General features: G+C 37.7%; 1 protein-coding gene across 6 annotated transcripts in view; it reads left to right on the forward strand.

Annotated features, from left to right (window-relative positions):
- PARP8 (poly(ADP-ribose) polymerase family member 8) overlaps positions 1-20,929 on the forward strand; it is a 206,259-nt gene that overhangs the window by 108,078 nt on the left and 77,252 nt on the right. For all 6 annotated transcript variants that reach the window (XM_030926745.1, XM_010364404.2, XM_030926743.1 and 3 more), the window contains exons 9-10: positions 20,205-20,265; positions 20,694-20,784. In XM_030926745.1, coding sequence (XP_030782605.1) covers positions 20,205-20,265; positions 20,694-20,784 — 152 coding nt within the window. The remainder of the gene's footprint in view (positions 1-20,204; positions 20,266-20,693; positions 20,785-20,929) is intronic.

The raw sequence follows: 20,929 nt of genomic DNA on the forward strand, positions 1-20,929 counted from the left end.
TGCTTGTGAAGGATAAAAGTAAATGATGCCTACCTACTGGTATCCAAATTACATTGTTATCTGGTCCCTCAAAAAAAAAGTGTAACTTTGCACAGTACTTGTTTGAATGATAATGTATTTTATTCTGTAGTTACCTATTATTTGGTGATAAATTTACACATCATTTTTATTGCTTTTAATCATTCAGAAGACCCCGCCATCCTTACTTTTCTTTTTTCTCTTTAATGTAAGAAAAAACCTTTTCTGCCACCATAATAGTTTCCAGGAATCAGCTCTGGTTATTTCAGATTTCCATTCTTTGCTTACAGTGTAGTCTCGAAGTCTCCATGGAATTCCAGACCCCTTTCGTAGCCTGAACTCAGACTGGCCCCTTTATGCACCCAGACTACCCAAATATGCCATATTTCCTCTTCACTTTGGGCATTTGCATAAGCAATTCTTTGATCAGGGAATGCGTCTCTTCAAATCCCATTGCTGTCTCTATTTGAGCCCCAGTCCATGGGTCAGCTTCTCTGTGAGCCTTCTTGGAATCTCCAATGCAGATAAGTTACTCTGTTCTCTGGACTCCCATCACATTTGGCTCTTACCTTGTTTATTATTCATCTCATGTCTTTTAATTATTTGACTTACGTCTCCCCATCTAGACTGAACTCTGTGAATGGTTGGGCAGTGCTTTCTCTTGTTTGTTTTGTTTTGGTTTGGATTTTAATTCTTCATGTATTGTGGTACCTAGCATAACATAGGACATGCATGAAATATAGGCTGCTGGCATCCTGATTGTTTTCAGTGGCAGCATCTGAAAAAAGACATTCACATTATCTGGTTGTAACTTCTTCAATGGACATATACATATTTTGAGAGGAAAAACAAATAATTTTTTTGTTTTTTTTGAGACGGAGTCTCGCTCTGTCACCCAGGCTGCAGTGCAGTGGCTGGATCTCAGCTCACTGCAAGCTCCGCCTCCCGGGTTTACGTCATTCTCCTGCCTCAGCCTCCCGAGTAGCTGGGACTACAAGCGCCCGCCACCTCGCCCGGCTAGTTTTTTATATTTTTTAGTAGAGACGGGGTTTCACCGGGTTAGCCAGGATGGTCTCGATCTCCTGACCTTGTGATCCGCCCGTCTCGGCCTCCCAAAGTGCTGGGATTACAGGCTTGAGCCACCGCGCCCGGCACAAATAATTTTAATTGGAAAGTACAGCACAGCTGTAATTTATAATTGCCAAACATTTTATTTTAACTGCAGAAACAGAAACTCCCTACCATCTGCAGTCTAAGATAAACTGGGATTGTGTACCCAGACCATCTCTATTCTACTCATGAAGGTATATTAGGCTACAATTGAGTGAAAGTGTTGGGATTATATTTGGAAAAGCGAGTCTTTGCAAACTTCAAAGTTTTAGCAAATTAGCTTCAATAATTTCACACTGATCTCTGTTATGACTCCAGATTAGGTAATGTGCATATTTGTAAGTGTTATAGAATGAATATATGAAGAAGGCAATTGGGACTATCAATACATAGTCCAAAACAATGGCTGTTTGTTGTTTTGTTTTGTTTTTTAACAGTAATTGAACTTTGCTTGAAAGCTTACAACTTTAATTTTAAGCACAATAATCTCCCTCTCTATATACACCAAAGTATGTCTGTGGGATATAACTAACAATCATAATACAACATAGACTTCAACTTCCTTTTATTTGAAATATATAATTTGGGCCGGGCGCGGTGGCTCAAGCCTGTAATCCCAGCACTTTGGGAGGCCGAGACGGGCGGATCACGAGGTCAGGAGATCGAGACCATCCTGGCGAACATGGTGAAACCCCGTCTCTACTAAAAAAAAAAATACAAAAACTAGCCGGGCGAGGTGGCAGGCGCCTGTAGTCCCAGCTACTCGGGAGGCTGAGGCAGGAGAATGGCGTAAACCCAGGAGGCGGAGCTTGCAGTGAGCTGAGATCCGGCCACTGCACTCCAGCCTGGGCGACAGAGCGAGACTCCGTCTCAAAAAAAAAAAAAAAAAGAAAAAGAAATATATAATTTGGTTCCTGGATGTGGGGGCTCACGCCTGTAATCCTAGCACTTTGGGTGGCCGAGGCAGGCGGACCCCCTGAGGTCAGGAGTTCGAGACCAGCCAGACCAACATGGAGAAACCCCATCTCTACTAACAATACAAAATTAGCCGGGCATGGTGGCAGGTGCCTGTAATCCCAGCTGTGCTCGGGAAGGCTGAGGCAGAAGAATCACTTGAACTCAGAAGGCGGAGGTTGCAGTGAGCCAAGATCGTGCCATTTCACTCCAGCCTGGGCAACAAGAGCGAAACTCCGTCTCAAAAAAAAAAAAAAAGAAATATGTATTTTTGTTCAGTGGACAACTTTAGCACATGTTGATTTCTTTTATAGTTTAATGTTTTTCTAAAACATATTTCCATGCTGTCTAGGCACCAGTCATATTGCCATGTATAGATGAAGGTCTTTTTTTATTTCTTCGCCAAGCATTTGTTAAGTACCTGTGATGATCTGCATTAGTATTTTCTATTATTAAAGTTAGTGATAATTGTTCACTGCTGAAATTAGATTAAAAAATGTTTGGAAATTCAGTCAAATGAAGTATCTAAAGTCATATCAGTGTTTTGAATTTTTTCCCCTTACCCTTTTCACTTGTAATAGTTTTGGTCCAGTTTAAATCTTAATGAATGTAAGCCGTGTTCCTGCCTGCTCTAGATTTTCTCTAGCTGTAGAAGATATTTCCAAAATAAATAACTTCCTAGAGGCTTCATGGAATAAAGGTGAATCACAGCAGGACTAGTTTGATTTACTTAAATGAGGATGAATTTACTGTCTAGTCTCAAATACTTAGGCTTGGATTCAAGGGAAAAGAGGTGGGTAGTTAGGCAGAAGGTCTTGAAATCATCTTCCTTGCCAAGTTCTAAGTCTGTTGAAAACAGACTGTTCTAATTAGCTGTTCTTTTACCTAATTGGGGCTTACAAGAACTTAATGAAGTTTGAAGAGCAAAAGTACCTCAATAAGCACAACAGGCTATTAGGAGTATTTTTTTTTTTTTTTTTTTAAAGCAACGTCTAATGAGAAAGACAGCTAACCACATCTAAGTTCTATGTAAGAGATGGAAGTAACTGAGATTGCCTAGGCAAAATCCTGAGGTTGTTGAGGCAAAATCCTCTTAAAGAAGGCTGAAAGACGGTGTAGAAAAAGTGAGTGATGATAGATATATTACTTAAGTAGGTAATGACAATTCTATCTCGCCATACCATCCAAAAAACCTACTACTGGCTGTTGAATCATACATGTAAACATTGACGATAATTCTGATTTATAGTCTCTTGTATAGGAAGTGAGTTAGGTCTTGGGGCAACATGAACTTTTGTGATCAGTCTGAATAAGTGTCATCTTGAATCATTCAACAAAATGTATTTTGTGTTTTTCATAAAATGTATCTCTCTATATATTTATGAAAATAAAATTGATCAGTGTCATTGGAAAATAAATTAAAATTAGTATTTTTAGAAAGGGAATTACAGATCAGAAAATTCATATTTGTTTAGGAAAGAAATGATCCTGATAGTTTCTTTGTGAAATTTAAAACTTCCATTTAATATAAAATATTCTTTGCCTTATGATCATGCCATCTTTCATTTAGAAAATTTAAGTCATATGAGTAATAGTCTAACCTTTTTATTGTGACTAATGCTTAGTGTAGGCTGGAAGCTTCTAAAATTGTGACTGTTCTATTGTGATTGTTCTTTTGTGAACAGTCAACTGTTGTGACTATTTCGATCACTTTTTGTGCACAGACAATTGTAATCAGGCCTTTTGAGGGTAATGTTTGGGAAACAAGCATTCTGAGGATTTGGGGTGGCTTGAGGAACCTATATCACGTTACTCATGCCCACCAAACATATATCTCCTTTAAAAAACAAAAACAGTAAATGAAAGGAAAGAAAAAAGTGCATACCTCAGAATGCACTGCTTTAAATTCTCTAAACTTCTGAATTCTCATTTGTAGTGGCCAGTAGGACTGCTTACATATCTTCTGGTTCTCCTTTTCTGGTCTTATGGTAGGATTGTATTTCCTTGTACTCTTTAATGTTAGGCATGGACATATCACTAATTTTGGCCAGTCATATGTGAGCCAAGTGCTAGTGTGTTGGTTCCCATGTCCCCTCAGCTCTGCTTCCTTGGGCCCCTTCATGACAACAGTGAGCTGCCCCACCCTAACCCCTAATTCTATATTAACCATAAGGTAGGAGTGAGATACAAATCTTTTTTCATGTTGAGCCACTGAGATTTTGAAAATGCTTATTACCACAACATACCTTAGCCTACATAGATGTATATCATTCATCAAAAAAGATCTTGGATTGAATGTTTTGTAATCTCCTTTCTAGCATATTGAGTCTTCACCCTCTGCCTCCAAGCCAAAGAATAAAAAACAGTCTGACTCTGAAAATCAGGGATGTGATGACAGGAGGCACAGAGGGGAAAGAAAGGAGAGAGCATTTTCCCAAAACACGGGGACATAATCTAGATGTAAGCTTTAGGTGCTCAGCTCCTAAACACTAACCACTACTCCCAACGCAAGGACTTTCTCCTAGCAAAACTGAGGATTGTTAAGCTGACTGCAGAGTTCTAGCAGTTGTTTATACTGTACCTCTTATGCACAATTTTACATGAGCTTCTTTTCTTATCTGGATCTAATTTTAAAATTTTTCTCAGCCCTGTTGTTCTTTAGAGAAATGTATAGCTACCTTGGATACAGTCTTGCAAATGCTTTAATCTGCCAAAATTTCTTCCTGACTACTGAGTTTGCATATTTCTTGGCCCATTCACAAACATGTCTCCCACGCTGGGCAAAAAACACACACTGAGTAGGCATGCAGAGATAGACATGCAAGCTGTTGAGTTTCAGATGACACGGGAAGGTGTATGTATCTTCACAAAATATCTGTCTTCTCAAAATATAACCATCCAGTTTTTGAAAGAAGAAATAACCAAGTAGTAATAGAGGCTTACTTCCTAGGAACATGTGGTAGAGTTTCATGCATGCACGTGTGTGTGTGTGTGTGTGTGTGTGTGTTTCCATACAGGAAGGCTAGATATCTGAAATATATTTTCATAAACAACACAATGACTGCTGATTTTGATCAGGCTGCATTATAACACATCATAACAGTGTAATGAATAAGCTGAAGCTTTATAGATAAAGGAGGACCAATATATTAAATGTTAATATATTGTAAGTGTGTATGTGAATGTCTCATGTGTGAGGATATTGTCTTCAGTAGTTCCATTAAAAATAGGAGAACAAATTGCTAAGAATTCTAACACAGTGGCTCAAAAGTCCACATTCATTGAAAAAAAAACTTTATACATATATGCTTAAATGAGCTAAGTCATATTTAAATATCCAAAATCAAATTACCAGATTTCAAGAAATGTAGATTAAAAGAGTAGCTCACCCCAAATTTAATGTGTCACTACATGTCAGGAAAGAACATTTGTGGAGGCATTCTTTTCAGACCAGAATGAAACAATTTCATTAGATCATTTCTGTATTGTTTCCCTCATGTTAAAAAAATTTGAATTCTTCAATTTGATGTGATCTGTTCACAGTGAAGATATATAGGCAGCACATGAAATTATTTTGAGTTATTATATATCGAATACTACATTCAGGACACAATCAGGTATCTAGCTTCACAATTCAAGTTGTAGTCATATTTCAAGCATTCAACTTGATTCTGCATTTGCTATTCATGAGATCCTGGGCCGCTGAAAGTTACTCAGATATAGAAGCAATCCTGATGACTGGGTTGCTGCATCTGGACAAACTGTAATCACACTTTGTAATCTCTCAGTGGGAAATATGAAATTATTGGCATTATATAAAAAGGGCATCACAACAGAAATGGGTTTGCATATACATAGAGTCATTTGTAAATTCTTTGAAATCTGGCATACAAACAAAAAAGTATAACTATTTCTAGATCTACACCTACAGAATCCAGTTAATTGCAAACCTTTAGGGCCTCTGCCTCCTTAAAATTCTTTATTCATGCTCTGCTGTGGTAAAGAAGAGGAGCACTTGCAACCCTTCATTTTCCTTTTTTGGAGCATTAGAAATTGGGAAGATACTTTTAACCAAAACGTCATTTAAGAACTCATATACAAAATACTTAGAAATTCACATGTAAGTGGTTTTAAAGGCATGTATGCACATTCTGATTATTCTTTTATGGTAAATTCTGTTGAAGTAATCTGAAAAACTATTTATGGAGAAAACAGTTGTGGATAAGGGTCATACTGATATATATATTTTTTAATCTTCCTGCCTGTAAATATACCAGCGTTTTGCCAATGTAAATAAGTTCAAAAAAAATGTTTTGTGTTTTCCTCCCATAAAATTGGCAAAGACGAGAGAAAAAAATGTCTGATGATGATGAGAATGTAGGAAAAGGTCATTGTGATAAACTGGCTGGTGTAATTATAAGTTGTTGTAGCCATTTAAAACAGTAATTAAACAATATACATCAAGAATCCCAAATATGGTTATAATGTTTATTTAAGCCAGTGATTCAAGAAGTGATTCTACGAGAAGACTGATGCACATAGATTTTTTTCATCCAGTTGCTGTTTACCAATATTTATAGTGTAAAAAAATAAAAAGGAACCAAATATTTTATTATACAATTATGTATAAAATTGTAAAATTTTACATTATAAAATTTTATATAAAATCCATATAAAATATAATGCAATATGGGAAAAACAGCTGATCATAGAAGAAGTGAAAGAACAGAATCGAAATCTTTATATATTACACTGTATAATTCTTGTATACATGGAAGAGACTGGAATGAGATATAAGCAAAAAGAATTATGTCCATATGGTGATAAGACAGATTATTTTTGTGCATTTAAAAATTTCTCACATTTTATATAATGAGCCTGCATTACCTTTTTAACCAGAAAAAATAGGCATATGTTTTTAGAAAATCATAGCATTTTTCATAAAATAAGTTTCACAGACAATTTAGAGTTGATATATAAGTACTGTTTTTACTCTTGATTTTCCTATTTCTATGTTCTTAAAAATATCATTTTAGCTTCCATGCTTTTTTGGTAATCTGCTTGTCAGTATATTTGCAACATTTCCCCCAGGATATGAATATTTTTGTACCGACTCCTTCACTAATGGGTATTTTTTTCTCCTAACAACATGCTATAGTTTACTTAACTGTTTCCTTATTATTCTATATTTATTTTCTCAATTTCTGCTCTTACACACATGGCTGTAGGTAAGACTTTGATTATATTTGTTACTATTTTCTTAGGATTAACTTATGTATGTGAAGTGTGGTTGTAGACAGGACCTCTTCACACACCGAAACTTTTCTTAAACACCATTTGTCATCCTTTGTCATTGTTCAGTTTAGTGGCTCTTTCTTTTTACATGCCTCACGATGGATATCGGATCTATTTTATTTATTAAATATTTGCCAGTGTTCAGGGTCATTCAAATTACAACAGTTGGGCTGTGAGGTTTGTTTTGAACAGTCCTGTGAACTATAAATGGTTTTACTTTTTTAAAAGGGTTGGAGAAAGAAAGAAATAATGAAAAAGAAAGAGAAAGGAAAGAAGGAAGGAAAGAAGGAAGGAAGGAAGGAGGGAGGGAGGAAGAGAGAGGAAAGAAAGGAAGGAAGGAAGGAAAAAAAGGAGGGAGGGAAGGAAGGAAGGAAGGAAAGAAGGAGGGAGGGAGGGAGGAAGAGAGGAAAGAAAGAAAAGAAAGAAAGGAAGGAAGGAAAGAAGGAGGAAGAGAGAGGAAGGAAAGAAAAAGAAAGAAATAGGAAGGAAGGAGGGAGGGAGGGAAAGAAAGAAGGAAGGAAGGAGAAAGAAAGAGATAAAGTAAGTGAAAGGAAAGAAGGAAGGAAAAGAAAGAGAGAAAGAAAGAAGAAAGGAAGGAAAGAGAGAAAAGTGAAAGAAAGAAGAAAGAAATAAGAAAGAAAGAAAAAGAAAGGAAAGAAAGAAAGGAAGGAAGGGGGGGCGGAGCAAGATGGCCGAATAGGAACAGCTCCAGTCTCCAACTCCCAGCGCGAGCGACACAGAAGACCGGTGATTTCTGCATTTTCAACTGAGGTACTGGGGTCATCTCACTAGGGAGTGCCGGACAATCGGTGCTGGTCAGCTGCTGCAGCCTGACCAGCGAGAGCTGAAGCAGGGCGAGGCATCGCCTCACCTGGAAGCGCAAGGGGAAAGGGGATCCGTTTTCCTAGCCAGGGGAACTGAGACACACAACACCTGGAAAATCGGGTAACTCCCACCCCAATACTGCGCTGTAAGCATACAGGCACACCAGGAGAATATATCCCACGCCTGGCCGGGAGGGTCCCACGCCCACGGAGCCTCCCTCACTGCTAACACAGCAGTCTGCCGCGATCTATTCGCAAGGCAGCAGCGAGGCTGGGGGCGGGCGCCCGCCATTGCTGAGGCTTAAGTAGGTAAACAAAGCTGCTGGGAAGCTCGAACTGGGTGGAGCTCACAGCAGCTCAAGGAAGCCTGACTGTCTCTGTAGTCTCCACCTCTGGGGACAGCGCACAGCTGAAGACCAACAGGGGAAGTAGCGGGAGCCGGTGCAGACGCGAACGACTCTGTCTGACAGCTTTGGGGAGAGCCGTGGATCTCCCAACGCGGAGGTTGAGATCTGAGAACGGACAGACTGCCTGCTCAGGTGTGTCCCTGACCCCTGAGTAGCCTAGCTGGGAGAAATCCCCCACTAGGGGCAGTCTGACACCCCACACCTCACAGGGTGGAGTACACCCCTGAGAGGAAACTTCCAAAGGAAGAATCAGACAGGTACACTCGCTGTTCAGCAATATTCTATCTTCGGCAACCTCTGCTGCTGATACCCAGGCAAACAGGGTCTGGAGTGGACCTCAAGCAATCTCCAACAGACCAACAGACAGTCCTTCTGACTGTCAGAAGGAAAACTATCAAACAGGAAGGACACCTATACCAAAACCCCATCAGTACGTCACCATCATCAAAGACCAGAGACAGATAAAACCACAAAGATGGGGAAGAAGCAGGGCAGAAAAGCTGGAAATTCAAAAAATAAGAGCGCATCTCCCCCTGCAAATGAGCGCAGCCCATCGCCAGCAACGGATCAAAGCTGGTCAGAGAATGACTTGGACGAGAGGAGAGAAGAAGGCTTCAGTCCATCAAACTTATCAGAGCTAAAGGAGGAATTACGTACCCAGGGCAAAGAAACTAAAAATCTTGAAAAAAGAGTGGAAGAATTGACATCTAGACTAATTAATGCAGAGAAGATCATAAACGAAATGACAGAGATGAAAACCATGACACGAGAAATACGTGACAAATGCACAAGCTTCAGTAACCGACTCGATCAACTGGAAGAAAGAGTATCAGCGATTGAAGATCAAATGAATGAAATGAAGCGAGAAGAGAAACCAAAAGAAAAAAGAAGAAAAAGAAATGAGCAAAGCCTGCAAGAAGTATGGGATTACGTAAAAAGACCAAATCTACGTCTGATTGGGGTGCCTGAAAGTGAGGGGGAAAATGGAACCAAGTTGGAAAACACTCTTCAGGATATCATCCAGGAGAACTTCCCCAACCTAGTAGGGCAGGCCAACATTCAAATTCAGGAAATACAGAGAACGCCACAAAGATACTCCTCCAGAAGAGCAACTCCAAGACACATAATTGCCAGATTCACCAAAGTTGAAATGAAGGAAAAAATCTTAAGGGCAGCCAGAGAGAAAGGTCGGGTTACCCACAAAGGGAAGCCCATCAGACTAACAGCAGATCTCTCGGCAGAAACTCTACAAGCCAGAAGAGAGTGGGGGCCAATATTCAACGTTCTTAAAGAAAAGAATTTTAAACCCAGAATTTCATATCCAGCCAAATTAAGTTTCATAAGTGAAGGAGAAATAAAATCCTTTACAGATAAGCAAATGCTTAGAGATTTTGTCACCACCAGGCCTGCCTTACAAGAGACCCTGAAGGAAGCCCTAAACATGGAAAGGAACAACCGGTACCAGCCATCGCAAAAACATGCCAAAATGTAAAGACCATCGAGGCTAGGAAGAAACTGCATCAACTAACGAGCAAAATAACCAGTTAATATCATAATGGTAGGATCAAGTTCACACATAACAATATTAGCCTTAAATGTTAATGGACTAAATGCTCCAATGAAAAGACACAGACTGGCAAACTGGATAAAGAGTCAAGACCCATCAGTCTGCTGTATTCAGGAGACCCATCTCACATGCAGAGACATACATAGGCTCAAAATCAAGGGATGGAGGAAGATCTACCAAGCAAATGGAGAACAAAAAAAAGCAGGGGTTGCAATCCTTGTCTCTGATAAAACAGACTTTAAACCATCAAAGATCAAAAGAGACAAAGAAGGCCATTACATAATGGTAAAGGGAGCAATCCAACACGAAGAGCTAACTCTCCTAAATATATATGCACCCAATACAGGAGCACCCAGATTCATAAAGCAAGTCCTTAGAGACTTACAAAGAGACTTAGACTCCCATACAATAATAATGGGAGACTTCAACACTCCACTGTCAACATTAGACAGATCAACGAGACAGAAAGTTAACAAGGTTATCCAGGAATTGAACTCATCTCTGCACCAAGCGGACCTAATAGACATCTATAGAACTCTCCACCCCAAATCAACAGAATATACATTCTTCTCAGCACCACATCGCACTTATTCCAAAATTGACCACATAATTGGAAGTAAAGCACTCCTCAGCAAATGTAAAAGAACAGAAATTATAACAAACTGTCTCTCAGACCACAGTGCAATCAAACTAGAACTCAGGACTAAGAAACTCAATCAAAACCACTCAACTACATGGAAACTGAACAACCTGCTCCTGAATGACTACTGGGTACATAACGAAATGAAAGCGGAAATAAAGATGTTCTTTGAAACCAATGAGAACAAAGATACAACATACCAGAATCTCTGGGACACATTTAAAGCAGTGTGTACAGGGAAATTTATAGCACTAAATGCCCACAAGAGAAAGCAGGAAAGATCTAAAATTGACACTCTAACATCACAATTAAAAGAACTAGAGAGGCAAGAGCAAACACATTCAAAAGCTAGCAGAAGGCAAGAAATAACTAAGATCAGAGCCGAACTGAAGGAGATAGAGACACAAAAAACCCTCCAAAAAATCAATGAATCCAGGAGTTGGTTTTTTGAAAAGATCAACAAAATTGACAGACCGCTAGCAAGGCTAATAAAGAAGAAAAGAGAGAGGAATCAAATAGATGCAATAAAAAATGATAAAGGGGATATCACCACTGACCCCACAGAAATACAAACTACCATCAGAGAATACTATAAACGCCTCTACGCAAATCAACTAGAAAATCTAGAAGAAATGGATAATTTCCTGGACACTTACACTCTCCCAAGGCTAAACCAGGAAGAAGTTGAATCCCTGAATAGACCAATAGCAGGCTCTGAAATTGAGGCAACAATTAATAGCCTACCCACCAAAAAAAGTCCAGGACCAGATGGATTCACAGCTGAATTCTACCAGAGGTACAAGGAGGAGCTGGTACCATTCCTTCTGAAACTATTCCAATCAATAGAAAAAGAGGGAATCCTCCCTAACTCATTTTATGAGGCCAACATCATCCTGATACCAAAGCCTGGCAGAGACACAACAAAAAAAGAGAATTTTAGACCAATATCCCTGATGAACATTGATGCAAAAATTCTCAATAAAATACTGGCAAACCGGATTCAGCAGCACATTAAAAAGCTTATCCACCATGATCAAGTGGGCTTCATCCCTGGGATGCAAGGCTGGTTCAACATTCGCAAATCAATAAACGTAATCCAGCATATAAACAGATCCAAAGACAAGAACCACATGATTGTCTCAATAGATGCAGAAAAGGCTTTTGACAAAATTCAACAGCCCTTCATGCTAAAAACACTCAAGAAATTCGGTATTGATGGAACGTACCTCAAAATAATAAGAGCTATTTATGACAAACCCACAGCTAATATCATACTGAATGGGCAAAAACTGGAAAAATTCCCTTTGAAAACTGGCACAAGACAGGGATGCCCTCTCTCACCACTCCTATTCAACATAGTGTTGGAAGTTCTGGCTAGGGCAATCAGGCAAGAGAAAGAAATCAAGGGTATCCAGTTAGGAAAAGAAGAAGTCAAATTGTCCCTGTTTGCAGATGACATGATTGTATATTTAGAAAACCCCATCGTCTCAGCCCAAAATCTCCTTAAGCTGATCAGCAACTTCAGCAAAGTCTCAGGATACAAAATTAATGTGCAAAAATCACAAGCATTCTTATACACCAGTAACAGACAAGCAGAGAGCCAAATCAGGAATGAACTTCCATTCACAAGTGCTTCAAAGAGAATCAAATACCTAGGAATCCAGCTTACAAGGGATGTAAAGCACCTCTTCAAGGAGAACTACAAACCACTGCTCAGTGAAATCAAAGAGGACACAAACAAATGGAAGAACATACCATGTTCATGGATAGGAAGAATCAATATCGTGAAAATGGCCATACTCCCCAAGGTTATTTATAGATTCAATGCCATCCCCATCAAGCTACCAATGAGTTTCTTCACAGAATTGGAAAAAACTGCTTTAAAGTTCATATGGAACCAAAAAAGAGCCCGCATTGCCAAGACAATCCTAAGTCAAAAGGACAAAGCTGGAGGCATCACGCTACCTGACTTCAAACTATACTACAAGGCTACAGTAACCAAAACATCATGGTACTGGTACCAAAACAGAGATATAGACCAATGGAACAGAACAGAGTTCTCAGAAATAATACCGCACATCTACAGCCATCTGATCTTTGACAAACCTGAGAGAAACAAGAAATGGGGAAAGGATTCCCTATTTAATAAATGGTGCTGGGAAAATTGGCTAGCCATAAGTAGAAAGCTGAAACTGGATCCTTTCCTTACCCCTTATACGAAGATTAATTCAAGATGGATTAGAGACTTAAATGTTAGACCTAATACCATAAAAACCCTAGAAGAAAATCTAGGTAGTACCATTCAGGACATAGGCATGGGCAAGGACTTCATGTCTAAAACACCAAAAGCAACGGCAGCAAAAGCCAAAATTGACAAATGGGATCTAATTAAACTAAAGAGCTTTTGCACAGCAAAAGAAACTACCATCAGAGTGAACAGGCAACCTACAGAATGGGAGAAAATTTTTGCAACCTACTCATCTGACAAAGGGCTAATATCCAGAATCTACAAAGAACTCAAACAAATATACGAGAAAAAAACAAACAACCCCATCAAAAAGTGGGCAAAGGATATGAACAGACATTTCTTAAAAGAAGATATTCATACAGCCAACAGACACATGAAAAAATGCTCATCATCACTCGCCATCAGAGAAATGCAAATCAAAACCACAATGAGATACCATCTCACACCAGTTAGAATGGCAATCATTAAGAAGTCAGGAAACAACAGGTGTTGGAGAGGATGTGGAGAAATAGGAACACTTTTACACTGTTGGTGGGATTGTAAACTAGTTCAACCATTATGGAAAACAGTATGGCAATTCCTCAAGGATCTAGAACTAGATGTACCATATGACCCAGCCATCCCACTACTGGGTATATACCCAAAGGATTATAAATTATTCTACTACAAAGACACATGTACAGGTATGTTTATTGCGGCCCTATTCACAATAGCAAAGACTTGGAATCAACCCAAATGTCCATCTGTGACAGACTGGATTAAGAAAATGTGGCACATATACACCATGGAATACTATGCAGCCATAAAAAAGGATGAGTTTGCGTCCTTTGTAGGGACATGGATGTAGCTGGAAACCATCATTCTCAGCAAACTATCACAAGAAGAGAAAACCAAACATCGCATGTTCTCACTCATAGGTGGGAACTGAACAATGAGATCACTTGGACTCGGGAAGGGGAACATCACACACTGGGGCCTATCATGGGGAGGGGGGAGGGGGGAGGAGGGAGCGATTGCATTGGGGAGTTATACATGATATAAATGATGAATTGATGGGTGCTGACGAGTTGATGGGTGCAGCACACCAACATGACATAAGTATACATATGTAACAAACCTGCACGTTATGCACATGTACCCTAGAACTTAAAGTATAATAAAAAAAAAAAAATAAAAATAAAAAACCAAAAATAAAAAAAAAAAAAAGAAAGGAAGGAAGGAAGGGAAGGAAGGGAAGGGAAGGGAAGGGAGGAAGAGAGGAAGAGAGGAAGGGAGAAAGGGAGAAAGAGAGAAAGAAAAGAAAAGAAAAGAAAAGAAAGATGCAACAGAGACTGTATGTGGCCTGAAAATCCTAAAATATTTCTTGTCTCATCTTCACAGAAAATGTTTGTTGTACCCTGAACTAAAGGCAGAGATGAAAATGTTCATTTGCTTGGCTCTTATTCTTGTCGTACTTTCTGTATACTTTCATATCAAAATTTGCACATAATCTTATCCTTTAAGATTAATGTTTATCATGTAGTACAGACATTATTGATACTTTGCCGGTTTTTAAAAATTAATTCCTATGTAAATATTTATTTATTTATGTAACCTATAAAAATATTACCATGAATAAAAAGTGCAATTTCCTTAAAAATGGAAATGTGCCCTCTCTCATGTGTATATATATATATATATATATATATATATATATATATATATACACACACACACACACATATATAGATATATATTCATTTATTTAATTTTTGAGATGGAGTTCTGCTCTTGTTGCCCAGGCTGGAGTGCAATGGCACGATCTCGGCTCACTGCAACCTCCACCTCCTGGGTTCAAGCAATTCTCCTTCTTCAGCCTCCCAAGTAGCTGGGACTACAGGCATTTGCCACCACACCCAGCTAATTTTGTATTTTTAGTGGAGATGGGGTTTCACCATGTTGGTCAGGCTGGTCTCAAACTCCTGACCTCAAGTGATCCACCCACCTCAGCCTCCCAAAGTGCTGGGATTACAGGCATGAGCCACTGTGCCCGACCAGTGTTGTAATATATTTTTAAGGAGAGGACAGAGAAAGCACACAGACTACCTTATATTTGGATATGCTGACATTATTTTGATCATAGATATCAAAAAGCAAACAAATCTCCCACATTCCCTTTCTCATTAAATTACATAAAACCATTTAATCAGTACAAATTTCTTCTCTGAACCCTATAAAAGGGATTATATTTTATTACTTGAATAGTTGATAGAAATTTTTATTTAGTGCCAGATACTGTGCTTTACACAATTTTTAAAATTTTATTTTTAATTGACACACAATAATTGTACAGATCTGTGGTTTACAATTTGATGTTTCAGTACATTATGTAATGGTTAAATGATGGTGTTTAGCATATCCATCACCACAAACACTGATCTTTTTTTGTGGTGAGAACATCAAGAATCCTTTATTCTGATTAATTTGAAATATATATTATACTAGTGTGTATAGACTAGTGACCATAGTCACTCTACTGTGCTATAACTTACTTCTCCTCTTGAACTGTGATATTGTACTCGTTGACCAATTTCTCCTCTTCATCATCCCTTTATGCTTCCCAACCTCTGGTAGTCTACTCTGTACTACGAGATCAGCTTTTTTTAGATTCTGCAAATGACTTGGATCATGTAGTGTTTGTCTTTCTTTTCCTGGCTTACTTTACTTAACACAGTGTCCCCCAAGTTCATCCATGTTGCTGCAAATGACAGGATTTCCTTCATTTTTATGGCTGAGCAGTATTTTATTGTGTGTATGTACCACATTTCATTATCCATTCATCTAATAATGGACACTTAGGTTAATTCTGCATCTTGGCTGTTGTGAATAGTGCTGCAGTATATATGGGGGCACAGATGCCTCTTGGACAGACTGATTTCATTTCCTTTGGTTAATTGCCCAGTAGAGGAACTGCTGGGTCACGTGGTGGTTCTATTTTTAATGTTTTGAGGAACCTTCATACTGTTTTCCATAATGGCTATACCAATTTACATTTCCACCAGCAATGCAAAAGGATTCTCTTTTCTCCACATCCACATCAGCATTTGTTATATGTTTTATCTTTTTGCTAACAGCCATTCTAATTGTAGCGAAGTGATATCTCACTGTGATTTTGATTTGCATTGCTCTGATGATCAATGATGTTGCACATTTTTTCATGTACCTGTTGGCCATTTGTATGACTTTTGAGAAATGCGCATTCAGGTCTTTTGCCTTTTATTTTTATTTTTGAGACAGAGTCTCACTCTGTCACCCAGGCTGGAGTGCAGTAGTGCGATCTTGGCTCACTGCAACCTCTGCCTACTGGGTTCAAGCGATTCTCATGCCTCAGTCTCCTGAGTAGCTGGGACTACAGGTGTGTGCCACCACACCTGGCTAATTTTTTTGAATTTTTATTAGAGATGGGGTTTCGCCATGTTGGCTGGGCTGGTCTCGAACTCCTGACCTCAGTAGACCTGCCCGGCCTGGCCTCCCAAAATGCTGGGATTACAGGCATGAGCCACCACACCTGGCATTTTGCCCCTTTTAAAATCAGATTATTAGTTTGTTTGTCTTTGTTCTTGAACTGTTTGAGTTCTTTATATATTATTGATATAAACCCCTCATGAGATGCATAGCTTGCAGATATATTTTCACCCATTCTGTAGGTTGTCTCTTCACTGTGTTGTTTCCTTTTTAGTTTGATGTAATCCCATTTGTCCATTTTTGCTTCTGTTATTAGTGCTTTTGAATTCTTACTCAAGAAATCCATGGCCAGACATATGCCATGAAGCATTTTCCCTATGTTTTCTTCCAGTAATTTTATATTTTTGGGTCTTACATTTAAATCTTTAATCCACTTTAAGTTGATTTTTGTATATGAAGATAGGGGTCTAGTTTCATTTTTTTGCTTGTGCATGGACAGTTTTCCCAGCACCATTTATTGAAGAGACTGCCCTTTCTTCAAGGTGTGTTCTTGGAGCCTTTGTTGAAAATTAGTTGGTTTTAAGTGTATGGATGTATTTCTGTGTTCTCTATTCTGTTTCATTTGTCTACATGTCTATTTTTACACTGGACCCATGCTGTTTTGGTTACTATAGCTTTGTAAGGTATTGTGATGTCACCAGCTTTGTTCTTTTTGCTCAATGCCTTGGCTATTTGGGGTCTTTTGTGCTTTCATGTGAATGTTAGGATTTTTTTTTTTTTTTTTCCTGTAAAGGATGTCATTGATATTTTGACAGGGATTGCATTGAATCTGTAGGCTGCTTTGGCTAGAGTATGGATGTTTTAATAATATTCTTCCATCTGTAAACAAGCAATTATCTTTTCATTTTTTGTGTCTTGTTGAATTTATTTCATTAATGTTTTATATTTTTTATTGTAGAAATCTTTCACCTCCTTGGTTTAATTTATTCCTATATATTTTATTTTTCATAGCTCTTGTAAATAAGATTTGTTTTTTTCAGATAGTTCATTTGTGGTCTACAGAAACACTACTGATTTTTTTATGTGTTGATTTTGTATCCTGCAATTTTACTAAATTTGTTTATTAGTTTTACAGTTTTTTTGGTGGAGTCTTTAGAGTTTTATATATATATGATCATGTCATCCACAAACAGGAACAATGTGGTGTCCTCTTTTTAAATTGGATGTCCTTTATTTCTTTCTCTTGCCTGATTGCTCTGGCTAGGACATCCAGTACTGGGTTGAATAAGAGTGGTAAAGGTGGGCATCCTTGTCTTGTTCCGTATTTTAGAGGAAACGCATTGAGTTTTTCCTTATTCAATGTGATGTCAGCTGTACGTTTGTAAATTTGGCCTCTATTGTGTTATGTTCCTTCTATAGCTAATTTGTGAGAGTTTTCATCATGAAGCGATGTTAAATTTTATCAAATGCCTTTTGTCTGTTGAAATGATCATAATGTTTTCTTCATGATTCCGTTAATGTGATGTATCATGTTTATTGATTTGCATATGTTGAATCATCTTGCACTCTCTAGGATGAATCCTACTTGCTCATGGTGTATGGTTTTTTTAATGTGCTATTGAATTCAGTTTGCTAGTATTTTGTTGAGGATTTTTGCATCTGTATTCTTCAGGAATATTGGCTTGTAGTTTTGTTGTTGTTGTTTCCTTATATGGTTTTGGTATCAGGGTAGTGCTGGCCTCATAAAACAAGTTTGGAAGAATTCCTTCCTCTTCAAATTTTTAGAATAGTTTGAAAATAGTTTGCAAAGCACAGATGTTATGATGCTTTGATGGTTTTTAAAAAGGAATACCTATGCAAATCATTTTTATCCGTTTCTTTATGTAACATAATCCCAGCACTTTGGGAGGCCGAGACGGGTGGATCACGAGGTCAGGAGATCGAGACCATCCTGGCTAACACAGTGAAACCCCGTCTCTACTAAAAAAATACAAAAACTAGCCAGGCATGGTGGTGGGTGCCTGTAATCCCAGCTACTCAGGGGGCTGAGGCAGGAGAATGGCATAAACCCGGGAGGCAGAGCTTGCAGTGAGCTGAGATCCGGCCACTGCACTCCAGCCTGGGCGACAGAGCGAGACTCCGTTTCAAAATAAAAAAAAAAAAAAAGATATTAACCATGAAAGAATAAGAGTATAATTTCATAAAAGTTGAAAATGTGCTCAATATTTTAAATGTTTCAATGTATATTTAAAGGAGAGAATGGAGAAAGCACAGAGGCTACTTTATATTCTAATATGCTTTGGTTTTTGGTCATTTATATTAGAAAGCAAAAAGATCCCCTAGATTCCTTTATTCATTAAATCACAAAAAGTTATTCAGTCATTAAAAGTTTCTTCTCTGAACTCTATAAAGTGCCACAATTATGTGTTATAATTCTATTACTTGAATACATAATAGACATAAATTTTTAGTGAGTACTTAACTATATGCCAGATACCATACTTTACATAGTTTTAGAGTTGGACATATATTCAATTCCTGACTTCCCCACTAACTTACTTTTCATTTGGCAACTTTTTCACATCTTTAAATCTTAGTTTTCACATCGGCAAAATGAATGTCGTAATATTATCCACCTCACAAGGCTGTGATGAAGACCTAATGAGATCATCCATTAGTGCTTGACCTGTTTTTGAACACAAAGTACTAGTTTCTTGAATAGTAACTAAAATACATGTATTCAAGTCTCAGCTCTGCTATAGAGTGATGATGGATAAGTTACTTTAGTACTCTGGGCCTCAATTTATGCATCTATAAAGTGGAGATGGCAGTAGTACCTTAGGTGTTTTGTTAGTACTGTATCAAATTATCTCATGTATGTAAGATCTTTAGAACAATTTCTGGCACATCAGTGCTGAGGAAATATTGGTCATTAACTTTTATCATTTCAGTTATTTCTATGGTTTTTATCTCTCACTATGTATAGCATTTCTAACTTCAAAGTTTTATAAGAATATAAAAAATACAGACGTGTATATATGGAGAATATTAAAACTTGTTTTTATATTCTTTCATTTGCTTAAGAAGTATGCTGGTTCGTGGCAGTACTTGCGCTGTAAAAAAGTTGGTCTTCATAATTCCTTCCTGTAGAATACACTACAGTTACTTTTTTTTTTTTTTTAAATATCAGACTTTTAGAGCTGCCCATCAAAACACTGACATTTAAGTGGCAGAACACTTAGATTGGCTTCTGAACCACTGATGCCTAACTAGAAGGAAGAATTATGGGTGCATTATTGTGTGTCTTCCCCACACTCCTTCCTCATGTCATAAACTCCTTTCTTGTCTTCAGAAGCAGCTCCTTATCCTCAGAGTGTAGTGAAAACAAAGCAGTCATATGGGAAGATTGACTAATTTGCCACAGAAAACGAAATATTTAAAACTATGAACCAAGCAACTCGATTTTATGTATGCATGTGCGTGTACAAGACAATAGAAATATATCTATGTGGTATAAACAGAAAAATGACAGTCCAACTAGTTTATTCGTTATTTCATATCCACAGTTAAATGTGAGCTATCTGTCAAAATCAAGGATGAGAATTAGTGATTTAAAATTTTAAATAAAATAACCTACCACACACCATCTTTTAAGCATCATTAAAATGAAAAAAAAAATGTTAATTTTTGCTTTCAGGGAATATGGAGCCATTGATGATGTAGATATTGATCTGCATATCGATGTTAGCTTTCTTGATGTAAGTATCAATTTTATGTAATATGAATGGTGCATTTAAAATACATTTATTTTATTTTTGGGGGAAATTTAATTTTTAGTTGTCTTATAATACTGGTAGTTACATATTGACTGTTAAGGTGCTTTGTGAAGAACTGCTGTGATTGTCAAAGAAGCAGAGATTTTATAAACATATATATTTGCATTGTTTTTGCTAATGTTATCTGAAATGTATGGGCTTTTGTAATACTTTGTTATATTTTAAGTGTTCAGTTTTAGTTCTCATACATAGAAGGCCAATATTTTCACACAACAGTGGGTTTTGAGATAACTTATAGGCCTTCATGTTATATGCATTTTGCGAACATAAATTTTAAACGTTTGTGTTTTTGTTTTTTCATTTTGAACTCTAAAATATGATTAATTCATCTTTTAAATATATTTGTGCAGGAGGAGATTGCTGTGGCTTGGGAAGTAATTCGAACAGAACCTATAATTGTTCGACTACACTGTTCACTTACACAGTATTTAAATGGCCCAGGTTAGTTTTATTTCTTTCTTTATTATTTTTAATATTAATTACCTGTGCACTATGCCTTAAGCAAAATGCATGTTCATTTGTCAGTTCTGAGCAAAAGTGCTAAATATCTTGATAATGGTATTTAAAGAAGCTTGCATTCTAAGAA

Source organism: Rhinopithecus roxellana, chromosome 3 (genome assembly GCF_007565055.1).
Source record: "Rhinopithecus roxellana isolate Shanxi Qingling chromosome 3, ASM756505v1, whole genome shotgun sequence".
Taxonomy (NCBI): domain Eukaryota; kingdom Metazoa; phylum Chordata; class Mammalia; order Primates; family Cercopithecidae; genus Rhinopithecus; species Rhinopithecus roxellana.